At 46.1% G+C, this 19,429-nt stretch overlaps 2 protein-coding genes across 12 annotated transcripts in view; one reads left to right on the top strand and one right to left on the bottom strand.

The window, feature by feature from the left end:
* ANKRD27 (ankyrin repeat domain 27) overlaps nt 1–19,429 on the top strand; it is a 79,216-nt gene that overhangs the window by 35,203 nt on the left and 24,584 nt on the right. For 10 of the 11 annotated variants that reach the window (XM_025183707.3, XM_075940137.2, XM_025183708.3 and 7 more), the window contains 8 exons: nt 729–856; nt 1,369–1,451; nt 2,238–2,353; nt 4,698–4,790; nt 5,212–5,409; nt 5,754–5,813; nt 5,928–6,047; nt 16,417–16,461. In XM_025183707.3, coding sequence (XP_025039492.3) covers nt 729–856; nt 1,369–1,451; nt 2,238–2,353; nt 4,698–4,790; nt 5,212–5,409; nt 5,754–5,813; nt 5,928–6,047; nt 16,417–16,461 — 843 coding nt within the window. The remainder of the gene's footprint in view (nt 1–728; nt 857–1,368; nt 1,452–2,237; nt 2,354–4,697; nt 4,791–5,211; nt 5,410–5,753; nt 5,814–5,927; nt 6,048–16,416; nt 16,462–19,429) is intronic. The other variant, XM_075940135.2, reaches the window with a different exon arrangement.
* Nucleotides 12,277–13,870, bottom strand: LOC149523738 (uncharacterized). The gene is made up of 2 exons (XM_089781492.1): nt 13,020–13,870; nt 12,277–12,824 (listed from the first exon to the last, which is right to left on the bottom strand). The coding sequence occupies exons 1-2, from the start codon at nt 13,567–13,569 to the stop codon at nt 12,385–12,387; spliced, it is 990 nt and encodes a 329-aa protein (XP_089637618.1). The 5' UTR covers nt 13,570–13,870; the 3' UTR covers nt 12,277–12,384.

Genomic DNA, 19,429 nt, shown 5'->3' with positions numbered 1-19,429 from the left:
TATATAGTCTTTTACACTTAGTTTTCTGAACGATAACACACACACTTCTTAATGATTTCGCCATGGTATTTGTTCTTCAGATCGCCAAGAAAGCAATATGTTAGTCTGTAAAGAGGCGGGTGGGTAATCATTGGATTGTAGTTCTGTGTGAAAGCTTCTGCAAGTCTTCAATATGTTCTTACAGATTCTAGTACACAAAACAAATGGAGATGGGATAGTGCTGCTGTAATATTCAATGGCCCATTAAAACAGAGATGCAATGCCAGCAGCTGTTAGTATCCAGAGAATTTCATGCCTTAAACCAAGTTGAAAAAAATCTGAAGTGCATTCACCTCCCATCTCCTACATATTGTATTAATTTCAGAATGTAATTCTAAAAAGAGAATTTTGCTTATGCAAAGACACAAAGCAGAACTACTAATTACACTTACTTGCAGCTACGTGCAGTAATTTTACAGTAATTTTACTGCACAGAGGGAGATTATTGTTGTAACTGTGTGTGAAAGAAAACAATGTGAATTTTGTTTTAATTTTTTTCTAATGTAAAGCCTACCAAGGTTCTATCTAAGGGCTATTTGTAATGAAAACTCATTCAGGGTTGTGTACACCAGCCCCATCCAGCCTTGCACCATACCTCTAGTGCTTCATTCATAATCAGTTACTTTGTTTTTCTGTTTTGGTGGATGAAGTAGGCATACCTCACTCTTTCTCCTCTTGGCTTTTTGTAGTACATTGCCTCAGGTAAACAGGAGGAAGTGGAGCGATTACTAAGTCAAGGTGACAGTGATAAAGACACTGTACAGAAAATGTGCCACCCACTCTGTTTCTGTGACAATTGTGAGAAGCTAGTTTCTGGGTAAGGATTCTTCATCTCCATATGAAAAGCTTTCAGAAGGTCTGTGGTCTAGGATTTTGTTTTAAGTATGAAGGCAATACTGGAATGTGCAGTGCTTAGTCCAGAAAATTCTTTTGATTGCAGAGGATATTGTCTGCATTTTGGATTGCGAGTATGTGTTTTGATTGAGAGGGACAGAAGAAATTATTGGTGTCTCAGAATCATGCATGCAGATTTGAACAGAAAAGTATTTAAAAGCCAGGTCAGGTATCTAAGGAGGAGAGGTAGTGTGACATCATTTGGATATGTTAAAGAGTGACTCTTCTCTCTGAATTTGGATTTCACAGAAAAAAAAAAAAGTCTAGATTTTTTTTCTTTTTGCTTAGTAATAAAACACACATGGACTGATACATTAATGAGAAATGGTAAAGGATAAATAGGGTTGAAAACTATGTAATATATGTGTATATACATTTTCTCTAATACCTGATATGCAGCTATTTTATGTTCTTGAAAACTACCCTGTTCTATAGGAAGATGAATGATCCTTCCATTGTAACTCCGTTTTCCAGAGATGACAGGGGATATACCCCACTTCATATAGCTGCTATTTGCGGTGAGTATTGCTGTGTTTCCATGACGATGTAGTATTTACCTTCTGTTAACTCTTCATTAAGTCTTTGAAAGAGGAGACACATTAGCTTATTTTTCAATTTACATCCTGTGATGAGTTGTACATGAGCTGTAGTTTACGTGTGGGTCCAACTTGGCTCAGAATGAAACTGTTGCATTTTTCCCTTCAGCCCAGAAGCTCTTGTCTGGATTTTCTTTTTGGTTTCTTATTTGTTTTTGCTGTCATGGTAGCATTTCTTTCAGCCAGATGGGTAGATTAGGAGATATCTACAGAAAAGATACTGACAGAGTATATGGCAAGTCTTATATATATCCTGTGGCCTTGTGTATGTGGCATGATATATATACACTCTCTCTCCCTGCTCCTTGAATGTAGGCATGGCCCTCACCTTAGACTTGTAAGCAGATCCATTAATCTACTCTGGAGGTTATCATCTGTTCTTCTTGCTTTTATTACCTTTGACTTGCACAGTACATATGCCAGGGGCAGAGCACTTTGTGTGACATCAGTTTACTTTCCATTCTCTGTTCACCCTCAAGGTACTAGTGCAGTTTGTTTGCAGTTAGGGGCCTCCTTTCTAAGCAGCGTCCTTGAATAATCTGTAGTAAATTGTCTGTTCGTGATCAAGAACAGGTACTAAGAAAGTGAATATGCAGTGGGCACAAGAATGAAGAATAACAAGGTTTAAAGTTCACATTGTAGTTTGAAAAGTAACTTTTCATGTGAGATATTTACTTCTCAGCTTTAATGACCACGTATTTTCCATAGGGCAAGCGTCATTAATTGACCTGTTAATTTCCAAAGGAGCTGTAGTCAGTGCTACAGATTACCATGGTTCAACACCTCTTCACCTTGCCTGTCAGAAAGGATATCAGAACGTTACAGTAAGCACTGAAAGGCTTAACCAATAATTTTTTTAACACATATATAAGTTGAAGAAAAAAAATCTAACTGTTGCTGTTCTACTGATACCATTGTTCAGGGAAGCAAAGGACTTCATTATAACTGCATGCTATCACAATTCAGGGCCTTTAAACATTTTAATTAAATGCTAGACTTCATAGGTTTATAATCCAGATGTTAAAAATCTTCTCTGAGAAACAGTCTCTCATACTGGGAATAAATGTGTCCCTCTGTCCTCTCTCTCAAATATTCTTTTTTAAAATTCTGTTTAACATTTTCTAATTTAGTTTGCAAATTAGATTTTGTGAGATTTGCCAAATGTTATATGCTTTTCTTCCTTCCCGTAATGCCAAGTAGTCTAATTATCTGAAGTTATCTCTGCAATCTCATTAGTCTATAGTGGAATTTGCATGACTTTGCTGATTTCTGAATTATGCATCCATACTATTTTTCAGTACATTTTAAATTTACCTGTAATGTGTAACACTGGCTGATAGGGTGGTGGAATATCTGCTCTAGATTGATGCAGAAGATATACAGGTTAGACATCCGACATCTTTGGGACCTGACTCATCCTGAATGAGGGAATTTGCTAAATCAGGGGATGTCCACCGGCCTCCCAGCCCATTGCCCCTCTCTGTTGCTGGCTCCATTCCAGTCCCACTACCATGGAGCTGTAACCCCACTGCTGCTGGACTAGGGCATGGGCTCAGTGGGCTGGCTTGGGTTCCATGGGGATGGAGTGCCCCAGTCACCACAGCCTCTCTTCTGCCAGGTTTGTGCCCTGTTTGGCTGGGATTCGCTGGCTGCCCTACTGCTGCTGCACCCAGTCAGGATCCCCAGGGACGGAACTTGTTGGCTCCACTGCTGCCCTGACTGGCAGGGGCTTCTCAGGGATGGGGCTCGCTGGCTGCTGCCATGCTCTGCCAGTGGGGCTCTTCTCTGTTAGACTCCCGGCCAGCTCACACTCCCCAGCACTGGGGCTTTTTGGTCCAGCAGTGTCCATGAATCATGGATGTTGCCAGACCAGAGAGTCACGGATTTAGGAGGTTTAACCTGTATTATGATTTGTGTCCTACCAAATTCACAGTCCATTTTGAAAATAGTCAATTTCATTATTTCAGCTATTTAAATCTGAAATGTCATGATGTTGTAATTGTAGAGGTCATTTTGGCAGGGGGGAGTTGCAAGGTTATTGTAGAGGGATTGCAGTACTGCTACCTTTATTTATGAGCTGCTGCTGGTGGTAGCACTGCCTTCAGAGCTGGACTGCCAGAGGGCTGCGACTTCTCAGCCCAGTCCTGAAGGCAGAGCCATTGCCAGCAGCAGTGCAGAAGTAAAGGTGGCATGGTATAGTATTGCCACCCTTATTTCTGTGCAGCTGCCTGCAGAGCTGGGCCCTCTATCAGCAGTCACCACTCTCCGGCCATCCAACTCTGAAGGAAGCAGTGCAGAAGTAAGGGTGGCATGGGAAGGCACAGTACTGCCACCCTTACTTCTGTGTGTGGTGGATGTGTGTGCTGCCTTCAGAGCTGGTCACCCAGCCAACAGCCACGCTCTCCATCTGCCCACTCCGAAGGCAGTGCAGAAAGCGTGGCGATACTGAGACTCCCCTAAAATAACCTTGTGACCCTCTCCTCTCCAGGACATTGTTTTGAGTCATGGCTTCCAGACTGAGAAATGTTAGTCCTTCTTCTGCCCCTCTGTGAAGTCAGTATAGTATTTGGGAAAAAGCCCATGAAAGACCAGATGTGTGATATGTTTTTAAGAGCTGTGAATTTGGTAGGGCCCTAATTGTGATCAGTCAAGTAAACACAGTGCTTTAAACATTGTTTGAAGAGAGACTAATCATACAGTTCAGTCAGTTGTTATACACTTGATTTTTTTAAGAAATGTTTTATATAATATTACATTACAGCAACTCAGATATTCAAACTGAAAATCCATAGGGAGGAATGAAATGATGTACTTAATTAAGCGCAGTATGCCTTTGCCTTTACAGTTCTCTTAGAACAGGTGAATTTCCATATTATCTGTGCTGCAGTACCTCGCTACAGTGGATGATTTCAAATCAGTTTGGAGATGTACTCTGTGGTATTTAAATAGTGTGACAAGACATTTTTATTCTGTTCAAGGACTGGGGCAAAATAGTGGCATGAAGCCAAGGACAACCATTTTTACTTAAAGCAGAAGTTTAAAGCAGAAGTAGTTCTGTTTGTACTGCAGTGATTCATCATTCTAGAAGCTAAAGGGTGCTACAGAAATAACAATAGTTTGTTCATTAATTTTATGTTACTTAGATGTTTGCTTTCTTTTCCATTTAAGCTTCTCTTGTTGCATTATAAGGCAAGTACCGATGTTCAAGACAATAATGGCAATACACCACTTCATTTAGCCTGCACTTATGGTCATGAGGATGTAAGTAATTGTTTTGTAACAAACTACAAGGAGATCCTAATAGGATTACTGCATGCAATGAAACTGTGAAACCAATTTCTATTAAGTTTAGTTACTTAAAAAAGTAAATAAAACACAGACTTGGAGAATGACTCTTTAATTAATTTTATAAACTGGAACCTTATTATATCATGGTATTTATTTAATGTAGGTATCCACTTACACTGGTGGACCTGTTAGAAAGTCTAGTTATTTTGGTTCCTTACATCATTATTTATTTATTATGGCATTTTAAAAAATTATATATATTTGGTAGGGTGTCAAAACTACCCCAGAGAGTAGATTCTAGGAGGTGCAATAAAACCAGCATTGCTATTCAAATTGCACATCTCATATGGATTGGGGACCAGTGACTTAATTGATTGGTGTCTTTTCTCTTCAGTGTGTCAAAGCTTTAGTCTACTATGATGTACACTCTTGTAGACTAGATACTGGTAATGAAAAAGGAGATACTCCCCTCCATATAGCTGCTCGCTGGGGCTATCAAGGAATAATAGAAGTGCTGCTGCAGAATGGCGCAAACCCAGATATTCAAAACCGGATGAAAGAGACTTCCCTGCAGTGTGCATTAAATTCCAAGGTATTCTTCCCAATCTGCTAGAAGGAAGGCTTTGAAAATGCATTTTCCACAGTGATTTACCTATATTTGAAGCATAGATGTCAATGGCATAGGTGGGCAGCCACTCTTACAAATAACAATAATTTCCATTCACTTTTAAGAAAAGAAGTTCATATTTTGTGTCTTAAATACATGACCGTGCTTTTTTTTTAATATGGCACTCAAACTTTGCAAATTGGTGCTTTAACCTGATAAGTCATAATCTCTTTTGCTGATATTAAGTGGCTGGCTAATTTTGTGTTCCATCAGTAAGTTCCTCTTGATATGGAGTTACACTGTATCTCTTCATTATTTTTTTTCTGCAGATTTTATCATTGATGGAATTAAACTACCTAACATTTGAAAGGGGACAGAGTGCTTCTGAGGTAATAGTGTGAGTTGTTAATCTTTTGTATAGATTTTAGTTGTTTAATATGAGGATGTAAACCACCTTGTTTGTTTTCTTCTTGTTGTTTTGGGTTTTTTTAACCTAATTAAAGTCTCCAGGTAGGTCTCCTCAGCGTTCGGCAGACACCTTCAGCAGAGGGTCATCTGTCTCCAGCTTGTCATCAGTGTCAGCAGATAATAGACAAGAGGAAGTTAAAAATAATTACAAAGAGGTAAGACTAGTAAAAGCTTGGTTGTTAGCGTTGCAAAGATAGCCTTGAGTGCCAATTCTACAGTGTCATTTTAAGCTACTCCCCCAGACATGGCTCCCTGGAATAGCTAATTAGCAGTAAGCAATACACACAAACCAGTCCAGTGCTGATAGTAAATTTAGGGAGAATTCTAGCAAAGGCAGTGCAAGGTTTTTCCCCTCCACCAAAGAGAAAAATCCTAATTTGGGTCTCATTTAAACACATTACATCTTTCCTGAGCTGAGAAGGATTCTGTAGAAGGAGAGCTGATGCACCGTTCTTTCTCAGCACTTCACTAAGCATAAGTAAGCAGCCAGGGATGATTCCATGAACAGTGAAATTGTTCAGTCCTGTTATACTAGGTAGGAATCTTTTCTGTACAGTAACATTGAGCGGAGCTGTACTGATTGGATTGGAATAATGTGTATAAGAAGCTGCTGCTTTGTGGGTAAATCAGAAATGTGCCAAGTAATGACGCATTCCTCAAGCATGGGGAAAACCTCTTAAGACACCTGGCACTATATATATCTGGGTGTGGAGGAGGCACACTACTGATGTTAGGGAAGATGGTGCAGCACTTCTTTTCTAAGGTTTCTGCTGTCACCTTGGTATCCATGCATATGTTTTGCTTGATTCTTAGCAAGTGTTAATGAGGGAACTGTTATTTTTTTGTAAATGTACCTGGAAGTGGTTAATGTTGAATTGTGGTTCACTGGACACTCTGTGAGTTTGTAAGCCCCTGGGAGCATTCGCTCTGTCATTTTTTTTATATAAAACTCAGCATCTGAATCAAATAACATAGCAAGGTATGTTTTTAAATTAATAATAGAAAAGAGATGATTCTAGGCATGGAATTAACAAGAAACACGACAGTGTAAAGGACTAGCTTTTGCAATAAACCATATGAAATCAATTTTCAGATCAGTATAAGGAATATATCTCATCTGCTGCTCTGCCTACACGTCACTTGTCCGGTTACAATATATTCAAAATGCAGCTGATGAAATCCATTCCTAGCAGGTCACTCCTCTTTGAATTTCCGTAATCTCATCCTTTCACCTTCCACCACCAATCCCTACTTCTCATCTTCCCTTCCCAAGCACCACTCAGTTCCACCCTTAGCTCTCAGCTTTCATTTCGTCTTCTTCCTCTTCCTACTTCTCTGTTCTTTTCATGTCTCCCTTTAAATTCTTTTGTGTCTCCTTTCTTTCCTTCCTTTTACAAAAAAAAAAAAAAAAGGATATATCCCCCCTCTCTTCATTCAAATCTCTTCTTAAACACCATTCTAAGTGGCTCTTAGCTGATTACTCCAAAAAGTGTGAAAAAGCATGAATGGAAAATGTTAATTCACACTGTGGTATTATCAGTTCTTCTTGGATACTGTGTATATTTGTGTGTGCATTTTTTGTGTGTATAATGTACATGGCAAGATCCTTGTAACAGGTCCATGTCCGTATGTACAGAACCAAGCCCAGTAATGTTGCTCCATAAATAAGGATGACATAAAATCTCACCCAATAATAGACTGAGGATTTTATTTTTTCTTAACGGGACAAACTCATCACACTCCAAAGGCTCGGTTTGTAGTTCAAACAAGGAAAAAAGATTACTAGCAGCTTATACCTTAGTAGTCTGTTGAGGTTAATGGCTTTTCTGTAATCCAACTTTAGTTCATTACCAGGAGTCAAGTTTCACATGGGCTCACTTCTTATATCCCCACCAAGCAAAAAGCCCAGAGTCTAATTCAGCAAATTCTCCATGTAGGGAATTGTCACTGGAGTTAATAGGAGGCTGTCAGGATTCTCTCCAGAGTGTAGGAGTAAAACCATGGGCTAAGGCAGTGGTCTCAAACCTTTTTATGCCCAAGATCACTTTTTAAATGTGAGAACAAGCCAAGATCTACCGCCCCATCCTTCCCTCAAGACTCCACTCCTTCCTTGAAACCCCGTCCTCTCTGTTTTCCTCCTGTCCATCACTTGCTATCCCCAGCCCTTATACACTCTCAGGGTACAGTGACACTGCTGCTTTTTTTTCAGTTCTTCTGTAGGAAGATGTTTTTTTCAGCATTTGGCCTGTCTAGACTATACCAAATGTCAGAAAAACCCCTTATTTCGGAAGTCCCCTTATTCCTGGTGGAACGAGGATTACAGGGGTTACCGAAAGAGCATGTTTGCTCTTCCGCTTAAAAAAAGCTGAAGAACAAACGTGTCCCTGGACATGGAAGAGTTTTTCTGGGATACCTCTGGAATTCCAGAAAAATTCCTGCAGTCTAGCCGTACCCTCACTGGGTTGAGACGGGATGTGTGGGCTCTGGGGTGGGAATGAGGGATTTGAGGGTGAGAAGGGGTGAGTGATGCAAGCTCCAGGAGGGAATTTGGATGCAGGAGAAGGTGGAGATGGGGATGCCGGCTCAGGGAGGGGGCTCCAGGCTGGGGAGTGTTGGGGTATTGAGCAAGCCACAGGCTTGTGGATGTGAGGGTTCAGGAGTTTGGGTTGGGGTATGTGAAGGGCTCAGGACAGGGAGGTTGGGAGTAGGATGGGCTCAGTACATAGATTTGCCGTGTGTGGATGGTGTAGAAGTGTTGTGGCAGAAGACTGAGGATGTGGGGGTGCAAGAGTTGTGGGGATGTGAGAGGCTCAGGACAAGGGGTTTCAGTGTATGATAGGCTCAGATATAGGGTCTGGGGTGTGTGTGCAGGAGTGTTATGATACTGTGGCCATATGGGGGCTTGACCCCCAATTGGGGGTTGTTTGCCAGGCTTCATTTTTAAATAAAATATTATGTCAAACACAAAACGTTTCAGCATTGTCTTTATTTATGAGAAGAGCAGGGAACCAGTTTTCAGTCAGGGGTCACTGACCCATGGAAAAGTCAGTTGGGGCCACACAAGTGAGATGCAAAAAAACCCTTCTCCAGCCCCTCCCCCCCACAGGTCCCACTAATGTGGCCCCAACTGTGCTGGTGGTGGTGGTACTGGGGAAGGGTGCTAGTGCGTGCCAGGGCAGAAGACAGGGAGTCAGTGGGGGCAGGGGACAGGGTGCTGGGGCAGGGACAGGGTACTGGGGTGGGGACAAGGAACAGGGAGTCTCCTGCACGCGCCTCCTCCCAGGATGACTCCTCCCCCTCCCCCACAGAGGAGGGAAGCTCCGGTGCGTACCTCCTCCCAGGACTCCTCTCCTCTCCCCTCCCCTGCAGAGGAGGAAAGCCCTGGCATGTGCCTCCTCCCAGGACTCCTCCCATCTACTGCTCCCCCCGCAGAGGAGGGAAGCCCCGGCGCACACCTCCTTCATGGACTCCTCCCCACTCCACACATACACCCCCTCACAGAGGAGGGAAGCCCCGGCATGCACCTCCTCTGTGGACTCTCCCCCCACCCCCTCCCAGAGGAGGGAAGCCCCAGCGCACGCCTCCTCTGGGGACTCCTACCACCCCCCTCCCCAGTACGCCACAGACCTGGGTTGTGGTACTGCACCAACTATTTGGGGGAGGGGGAACAGCCAGCACACTTCCTGAAACCCTGGAAGTGTCGCACAGCTGCCCAACTTCCTTCCACCCCGCAGGAAGCCGGCACTACCTACATTGTCAGTGGAGGTAGGTAGTGGGCCTTCTTGGGGGTGGGAGGAAATTGGGGGGACCTGAATGCCTTGCGATTGACTGGTTGAGTCCTCCTGATTGACCAGTCGATCGCGATCAACGGGTTGGTGACCATGGGGCTAAGGTGTCAATGCAGTCTTTATCTGCCTACATTCTGGCTGCTATATAACTTTGTCCAAACAATTTAATGCAAGGAGAGACATAAGTGACTTGCCCATCACTTATTGGCCCAATAGAAAAGAGCCATTAATAGAGAGATGCGCGAATAATTTTGGAAATTTCTTGCCTGAGGATACTGCAATATCTGCTTTACCCTTAGCAATGGAACAAAATAGCAAGTGGGTGAAGTGAAGCAGATTGTGTCCCATTGAATTCTGCATCTTTTGAGCTTGTATGCAAGGGAACGAACAATTCTACCATTGAGGAGAGAACCTGGAGGCATGCCAGATTCTTTTTTTATACCATTAATAAATCATGCATAAGCTACAAAACAAATGGCATTGTTGCTCTTAGTAGGTTGCTGATAAACTCCTGTGCATTTTTGGATGCCTAAAGTGTTTTAACAGTGAAATGACCAGAACACTGTGTATGCCTACTATCCAAGGGTACGTCTACACTACAGCGCTAGTTCGAACTAACTTAGTTCGAATTAGTTAATTCGAACTAAGCTAGTTCGAACTAGCGCATCTAGAACTAAAAACTAGTTCGAACTAGCGTTTTGCTAGTTCGAACTAGCGCGTCCACACTGATTGGACGCAGGGGGGCATTTAAGGGCAGCTGAAACCGGTTCTGGCAGGGCATCAGGTCAGCAGTTGCTTTGTGTGGCTGCTGTCTGAGGCTATCTGAGGCTCGTGCTTAAAGGGACCCCCCCTGGACAGCCGGTTCTCAGCTTTTCCTGCTTGCTTGCCAACCTCGCCGAGGGACAGCAAAGCGTCGGTCTCTGTGCCCGTCTGTGTCGGTGCTTCCCTTCGGGGGGGCCGCCGCAGGTGGCAACATGGAGCCACGGCTCGCCCTGCACCTTCTGGTGCACGTTCTGGACTTGCTGCTGCAAGCCTGCCAGCAATGGCTCGAGGCTGCCTGGCACCACCTGGGGAACGTCAGCCCCCTGCCTCTCCGCCTGGCCGCCCTGGGGGCCGTGGAGGAGCCGCGGCGGCGCCCCGGCACCGGCGTGCCCCGCCGCATCTGGCGTCTGGACACCAGCAGCGACTGGTGGGACCGCATCGTCCTGGAGCACTGGGACGACCGACAGTGGACCCAGAACTTTAGGATGAGGAGGGACACCTTCCTGGAGCTCTGCGAGTGGCTCGCCCCTGCCCTGCAAAGAAGGGACACTCGCATGAGGCCCGCCATCCCCCTCCAGAAGCGGGTGGCCATCGCCCTCTGGAAGCTCTCCACGCCGGACAGCTACCGATCCGTCGGGAACCAGTTCGGCGTGGGGAGATCCACTGTCGGAGCAGTGCTCATGCAGGTACGGCGCTCGTCGGCCACCGAGCCGGGGGGGAGGGGGGCTGCGAGGAGGGGATGGGCCGCCCCAGGGACAAAGGGGGGGGGGGGAGGAGGCGAAAGCGCCCCGCACCGGAGGGGTCGGGCTGTCCCGGCCGTACTACACGCCGCCAGGGGGGTTGCTTCCGGGAGTGGGGCGCGGGGCACTGCCAGGGCACGCACGCTCCCAGCCACCCGGGCGCCCCACTGATTGACGCTTTGCTGTGTCTCTCTCCGCAGGTGGTCAAGGCCATCAACCGGGTGCTGCTCCGCAGGGTGGTCCGCCTCGCCAACCCGGATGCCGTCATCCGGGGATTCGGCGCCCTCGGCTTCCCCAACTGCGGGGGGGCCATCGACGGGACGCACATCCCCATCCGTGCCCCGGAACACCAGGCGTCCCGGTACGTGAACCGCAAGGGGTACTTCTCCGTCATCCTGCAGGCCGTATGTGACCACCGGGGACAGTTGACGGACATAAATGTGGGCTGGTCCGGCAAAGCACACGACGCCCGGGTGTACCGGAACTCCTCCGTGTGCCAGCGGCTGCAGGACGGGACCTTCTTCCCCGACCGCCACATCAGGGTCGGGGACGTGGACATGCCCGTCTGCCTGGTGGGGGATGCCGCCTACCCACTGCAGCCCTGGCTCATGAAGCCCTACACGGGACACCTCAATCCCTCCCGCCAGGCCTTCAATAACAGGCTGAGCAGGGCCCGCATCGTGGTGGAGGGGGCCTTCGGGCGACTGAAAGCCCGCTTTCGATGCCTCCTCACCCGTCTGGACCTGGCCGAGCACAACATCCCTCCCGTGGTGGCGGCATGTTGTGTGCTCCACAATTTGTGTGAGCGGAAGGGGGAGGCTTTCTTGCCAGCCTGGATGGCTGAGGCTGACCGCATGGCTGGACACTACGGTCAGCCCCGCACCGCCGCCGTCCGGGAAGCCCAGCGGGGGGCCATCCGGATCCGGGAAGCCCTGCGGGAGAGCTTCCAGGTGGAGGAGGAGGAGGACTGACCTCTCCCTGCATGCCCCACCGGGGCCTTCTTCCACCCTGCCCCCCCCCTTCCCCTTTCCCCTCCCTACCTACTGTCAAATAAAGACACCTGTTTTTCCAACAAAAACGTCTGTTTATTTCACAGAACTGGGGTGGGGGAGGGAGGAATGAAGGTGGGAGAAGGGAGGGGGAAACCTGGGACGAGGGAGCTGGAAGGGGAGGGGAGGGAAGGGAGGAAGGGAAAGGAAAGCTCAGGGGTGGGAGTCTGGGTGCCTCTCCCGTCTCGCCACACTGCGGGTCCGGGGGCGTCGGTGGGGAATGGTTGTGGAGGGGGGGGCAGAGAGGACAGGGGGTGTGGAGGAAGCAGGAGCGGAAGCAGGAGGAGCAGGAGGAGCAGGGGGAGCAAGAGGGGGAGCAAGAGGGGGAGCAGGGGGAGGAGGAAATGGGAAGCGGTCTAGCAGGCTCTGGAGGTGGCCTCGCAGGGCACGGCCCTGCTCCTCCAGGGCCTCCAGACTCCTCTGGCGCAGCCTGAGGTCCTCCTGGACCCAGTGGTCCTGGAGACGGAGCTGTCGGTCCAGGAACCGGAGATGCCGCCTCTGGTAGTCCTCCTGGTTCCTGGCTGTCCTGCTTGCCCGGGCGCGGGCGGCTGCTGCAGGCGGGGTGGTGCGCCCTGCAGTCCCCGGTGCTGCAGCTGTGGTGCAAGAAGACCAGCGGTCAATTACCCCAGGGGCCCAGGTGTGTGAAACCCAGCTCCCCTCTGCAAGGCCAGGGCCCCTGCAGGATCCCCAGCTGCTGCTCCGTAGTGGGCAAGGCCCAGGCGCACGGTCCCGGGGCTCCCTCTCGCCCCAGCCCCCCGTACACATAAGGGGAACACGAGGGTACTCACAGGTGGACGCCTCCCCGGCCTCTGATGATGCAGGCGAGCGGCTCTGTGGGGTGCCTCGGGGGTCCCGGGTCCTGGGAAGGCTGGCGGCAGGCTCCTGGCTCTCAGAGCCCTCTTCCTCCTCCTCGGTGTCCAGGAGCGGTCCCTCTGCCCCGGGGTCAATCACGTCCCGGGGGGCAGGGACGGCATGAGGCCCCAGGATGCGGTCCAGGGCATGGAAGTGGGGGCAGGCCTCCGGGTCAGCCCCTGGCAGGCAGGCCCGGGAGTAGGACTGCCGCAAGTCTTTAATCTTGCAGCGCACCTGCTCCCGGCTGCGCTGGTGGCCCCTGGCGGCCAGGCTGGCAGCCATGCGTCCATAGACGGCCGCGTTCCGGTGGCTAGTGCGGAGATCGTGGACATTTGAGGCTTCCCCCCAAACCTCGATGAGGTCCACGATCTCCGCACTTGACCAGGCGGGCGCCCGCCTTTTGCGCCCCCGGGCAGGCTCCCGGGAGCCGCCAGGCTGGTCGTGGGGAGCAGTGGAGGGCTGGGAGCCCTCGGATGGCTGGCTCATAGTGTGGCAGGTGCAGGCTGTGCAGGCACGGGTGCTTGCAGCCTTGCAACTGGCACAAAGTGAGTAGCCAGCCCGTGGCCCTTTAAGGGCTCCGGGGCCGGGAGGGGGGCAATAGAGTTTCCCTGGTGTTGGCCAGAGTGGCCACCAGGGAAACCTGGGAAGCCTTAGCCTCCCACTAGTTCGAACTAAAGGGCTACACAGCCCTTAGTTCGAACTAGCTAGTTCGAACTAGGCGTTAGTCCTCGTAAAATGAGGTTTACCTAGTTCGAACTAAGCGCTCCGTTAGTTCGAATTAAGTTCGAACTAACGGAGCGCTAGTGTAGCGCATAGGAAAGTTAGTTCGAACTAACGTCCGTTAGTTCGAACTAACTTTCTAGTGTAGACATACCCCAATTCTGTTACTGTATGGCTGTAATCAGACACTGACAACAGGTACGACCTTGTTTTGATTGTTTTGGCAGAGTCGGACACAGGTTTAATGTAGCAATATGAAAAGTAACCCATGCCAGTCCCCATTCAGGTCCCTCTTCATCTTGATTTAGTGCTGCAGTTCTGCATGCCCAGGACATCCCTGCTGACTGTGACAATCCCAAGACTGTGGTAAATTTCCTTTGACAGTTGAGGTTTTACAGTCTCAGGTGAAACCATCCTACACACACGGTCCAGGACATCAAGGGAGGGAAAACAGAGCATAGCTTTCTAAATGGGGAGCAGGGAGGAACAGAAAGGCCTTTTCTCCATTCTAGAAAGTCTCCCAGGCCAGTGGCTCTCAACCAGGGTCCTTGTACCCCTGTGGGTACTCAGAGATCTTCCAGGCGGCACTTAACTCATCTAGGTAAGAGTTTCTCGACCTGCGAGGTGCAGTCCCCAGCGTGCTCATTGGATGGGTTTGGGGAGAGATCACAAGTGCAGGGCCATCATTAGGAGGTGGCAAGCAGAACAGTTGCCAAGGGCTTCACTCCACACAGGTGCTCTGTGAAGCGTCAACCCTGAGAAGCAGGGTTTGGGACGCAGACAAGGCTCACAAGTGAAGAACAGGCCCAAGTATGATGCTGAAATAGAAGTATAATATTTATATGCCAATTGATTTATTTTATAATGATATGGTAAAAATAAGAAAGTGATCACTTTTCAGTAAAGCTGTGACACTTGTGTATTTTTAAGTCTGTTTTTGTAAACAAGTAGTTTTTAGGTGAGGTGATACTGGACATACTTCAGATAAGTCAGTTATACCCTTCTGTCTGGCAAAAGACTGTGTCTGTCTTTTGAATGTGCTCAGATGCTACCTGTGATATGCATGGTGGGAATTTCTAGATAGCAAATGAAATGTAAATCTAGCCATTGTGTAGAAATGAATTCAACTGTCACAGCATCCTATGCTGAAGCATCTTTTTATGCACTAATATAACAGGCGATAGCATAGTCCTCTGACTATTTATTGAAATTCTTACATCCAGGGCCATCAAAGAGCTTTTAATGTGCTTTTGCAGGTGCAGAAAAAATACTGCATGCTTTTATATCTTTTTTAGTGATAAAATAGTTAAGTTTTAATTATTTTTTAAAAAGCAAATGGCCTGTTTAGAATAAATGTAGATTTTTAGGACCAATTTGACAATGTTCATTTTAACACTGAAGAAGAATAGAACTTACATGCCTAAGTAGAAGTGCAAAACTAGAAACCACTTTTTTGGCTCAAACTACTATCGGTTGTACCTTCCTTAACTGGGACTTCCTGGTCTGGCAACATCTGTGGTCTGGCGTTAACCATGGATGTTCCTGGACCACAGAGCCCAGAAAGATGGAGATCTGGTGTTGGGGCAGGAGCTCCATAAGGGGCCCCAGCAACTCAGCTGGGATCCCAGAGAGTGTGGGCGGGGAGGACGGACGGCATTGCGGGGAGTTCTGGCCCCAGCAGAGTTCCCTGGCTGCTGGGGCCAGGGAGCTCTAGTCTGGCCACAGCCATGGACCTCTGGCGTGGGCCAGGGAGCTCTGGCCCCTTCCCCGGCCATGTAGCTCCAGTTGCACTTTGGCTGCAGCAGCCGGGGAACTCCAATCCCAGCCCCAGCGGCAGCCAGGGAGCTCTGGCCCGGACCATGGAGCTCCAGCCCTGTCCCTCTGCCACAGCCGTAGAGCTCTAGCCCCAGCCATGGAGCCGGGCGGCTGCGGAGCTCTGCCCCAGCTGCACACTTCTGGCTGTGGTGCTCAGGCCCTGGCAATAGCAGTGCTGAGGAGAGCCCCAGCAGACTGGGGCAGCAGCAGAGGCAGGCTAGAGTCCTAGCCTGGTAGCTGCACAGGCCACTAGGGCAGGGGCCTACTCTGGTCCAGCAAATCCCCTCATTTGGGACCACTCAGGTCTCGAGGGTCCGGACCAGTGAGGTTCAACCTGTATTTTTTTTTTAAAAGGGATCTCTTCTGGCATTAACTACCAGTCTACCAAGAGCCTAAAACAGTAACATCAGCCATGGGCTACGTGCCTTTAATAGATTTTCTTTCTTTTGTAATGCTGGATCCTAAATAAAAGTACTCATATAATTGACGGCGAGGTTGAAAAATTTGTTTGCAGGATCAATTAACATGGGTTTATTTACACGTGCACGAGAAGATACATAATGATTATCTCCTGCTGCACAGTTCAAACATCATCAAAAGCTTTTTAGATGGCTTTTGTATTTCATAAATTGTTAACATTTTTCTTTAAAACTTCATCAACATATCTGAAATGGGCCAGCTGTAATCCTACAGCATCAGATTAGGAGGTTAATAAAGGACACTGGATTTTTTCAAAGTATAATTTAATGCCAATATTACCAAAGGAACTAAAATAGTATTTTCTGATTTTATATACAGATAGAAAAACTCTTAAGAGCAGTTGCTGATGGAGATCTGGAAATGGTAAGTTCTTAGAATATTCTACATCAAGTCACTGAATTTACAGCTATCCTACTGAAATTGAGGAAACTATTTACACATAATATTGAATGGAGAATGCATAGTCAATTTCATTTTAGAATATATGAATCAAGTGCTGATTATCTTATGCTGCTGTGAATATTCATTTCACATTCCAAATGTACTCTGCTAGCAATATTTTTTAGTCAGCAATTTGAAATTACTTGGTGCTGGAGAGAATAATTTGGATCTGAGCAAATATAAAACATTATCTGCTAAAGGAGAAAACCATGGATATAATTCTTTTAAAACATGCTCCTCTTTACTAATTTATTTGAAATACCTTAATTTTATTATTTTATTTGGTGCCCTTGTGATTTTAAAAATAAAACAAACTCCATGCTGATGTATCCTGTGCTTTCTTCATCTAGAACAGAGTTTTTCAAATGTGTTTAGTAGAAATCTAGCCCAAATCAAGAATTGTTTATAGTGTCTTCCAGCTCAGATAGTTTCAGGGCACTCTGTAAATGCATATTAGAAACTGCTTTGTTCCAATTATTCTCTAGCATCAACTTATCTAGGGAGCAGGGTTCCAGGTTTCAGAATTGCTTACCACTGGAAAAAATGGGACACTAGTGAATCCCAGAAAAAAAAGTCTTATTATCTTCATGCTTATGCTAGTTTTGCTCTGGTGTATCTATATTGGCTTCAATAGAATTTCTTCAGATTTACTCCAGTATCAATGAAAGGAGAGATGGAAAAGTCACTGTTCCTGTACTACTATTTCCCTTTTTGAGTCCTTGTTCTTTTTGCTGCTCCACAGATTTGTATCTTCATCTCTATGAATAAGGCTTATGGAGTTTGGAATTCTTTTGGGGTGCCAGATTATCAGGATACTGTGTTTTTTCTGTAGTAGTATCTCTTCTCATTTTTTAAATTCTAATAATACGTGCACTATGATCCCTTGTGAATAAAAGCACAGCTTTAAAAATGTGCACATAACTCCAGTTTGCATGTGCAAAAAACTTAAACTTCAAGAAAATTTGCAACTGAATTTCCCTTCATGTGTTACAGCAATTATGAAAGTTTGAAAATTGGAAAATACTTCCTGTACTCCAGATTGCCAGTACCTTTTGTAGAGACTGATCAAAGCTCCAAATTAATCTAAACAGAAAATTTCAGCTTGGTGATTTTGAACATTCCCTGTTCACATTCTTTGCACAGTATTTATTTAACACATTTGTATATGTGTACATACTTTAGGATAAAAGTCTGGCTTTTCTTATTTAGTGTTTGTGGCAAAAGCAGAGACCATGAATGAAAAGTTAAGTTGTTTTTTAAATTAAATTAATGAAGATTGCCTATCTCCTAGAACTGGAAGGGACCTTGAAAAGTCATTGAGTCCAGTCCCCTGCCTTCACAGCAGGACCAAGTATCATCCCTGACAAATTCTTGCCCCAAATCCCTAAATGGCCTCTGTAAGGATTGAACTCTCAACCCTGGGTTTAGCAGGCCAATGCGCAAACCACTGAGCTATCCCTCCCTTGTTTTACTATGGCATCAACAAGTAGAGTAAAAAATGGGTTTAAATAGTACATAATTTGGGCATATTTTGACTTTTGTACTTCACTTCCAATAAAGAGTTGACATCTACAGCACTATGAACATGAACATTTATAGCCTATAATTTGCATTACTTACTGTCTGTCTTGATACATTTCAGCTACTATAGCAATTTCCTTCTTTTCTTCTGAAACACTAGAAAATTATGGTACGTTTGAAGACATGTTACTCAAAAATAGCAGCTAACTATTTTTTTTAAATGAAGGTTCTTAGCTGGGAGTATTACATGGGTGTTTTTTTTTTAATATTCATCATAAAATAGAAGATGGTGGAAATCCAGCAAAAGAGTGTAAGGTATGCTGGGTATGTGTGGTATGTAGATAATGATTCTTTCTAAATATTACCATAGATGTGATACATACCAGGATTAACAGATATGTTGATATGGCATCATACAACCATGTATCCGAATATAATATATGTAGAAGATAAGTTGACTATACCAGTCAGATGGTAGTTATAAGTTTACCTACTAACTCAGGGCTACTCAACTTTGAAAGCCCCGGGGGCCACAATGATACTCACAGCACATGCTGCATAGCTTCTTTTACACTGACAGGCATGAATACAAAGATGAAGGCAAGACTACACAACACACAGGCCTCATTTCAGTCAGTTCTGCTGATATTAATAAAATGCAATATTTACCCGATTTCCACTCATATGACAGCACTTTTAATGAGCGACGATAGTCCAGGAATTTAACTACTAAAACACACATCAACAGAAGACCGTTATATTGACTCCTTTTTCGTTTTGGCTCCCACCTGCAGGCCGCAAACAAACAGGCCGCAGGCTGCATGTGGCCCACGGGCCGTGTGTTGAGTAGCCCTGTACAAAGTGATTAAGAAAAGGAAAGAACCATCGGTGGTACTGTATGCTCATTAGTTAAGTAAACATGTAAACCCTACATTTGCACATAGAGATATCTAACCACATTGACTATTTCAAGGTCAGCCTGACAGTCATTGTCAGGAGTAAGATCAGAACACAGGTCAGCTGATTGCTAGAGTTATGTCTAGTCCTTATTGACTCCTATAGTTAAACATTTTAACTTTGTGAGACTTTTTTCTAATCTGTAAAATGGGATAGTAATACCTACTTGAAATAGGGGGCTCTGGACCGACACCTTATATCCTGTTTATTTTCAGATTTACACATGGTGAATATTGTTGCCCCGTTTTACATATGGGTAACCTGTGATGAAAGAGAGAAAGGCCCATATTTCTAAAAGTGGCATTTGATTTTGGATGCCCAACTTCAGACATCATGAGTCTGATTTTTCTCCAAAGGTGTGAAGGGCCTGTGGTTCCCATTAGCTTCACCTGGAGTTACAGTTGCTCAAAGC

The sequence above is a fragment of the Pelodiscus sinensis genome, chromosome 12 (assembly GCF_052426305.1).
Source record: "Pelodiscus sinensis isolate ZL-2025 chromosome 12, ASM5242630v1, whole genome shotgun sequence".
In the NCBI taxonomy this organism is placed as follows: Eukaryota; Metazoa; Chordata; order Testudines; family Trionychidae; genus Pelodiscus; species Pelodiscus sinensis.
Note: the sequence above shows the minus strand (reverse complement) of the source record. Positions and strands in the feature narration are given on the sequence as shown.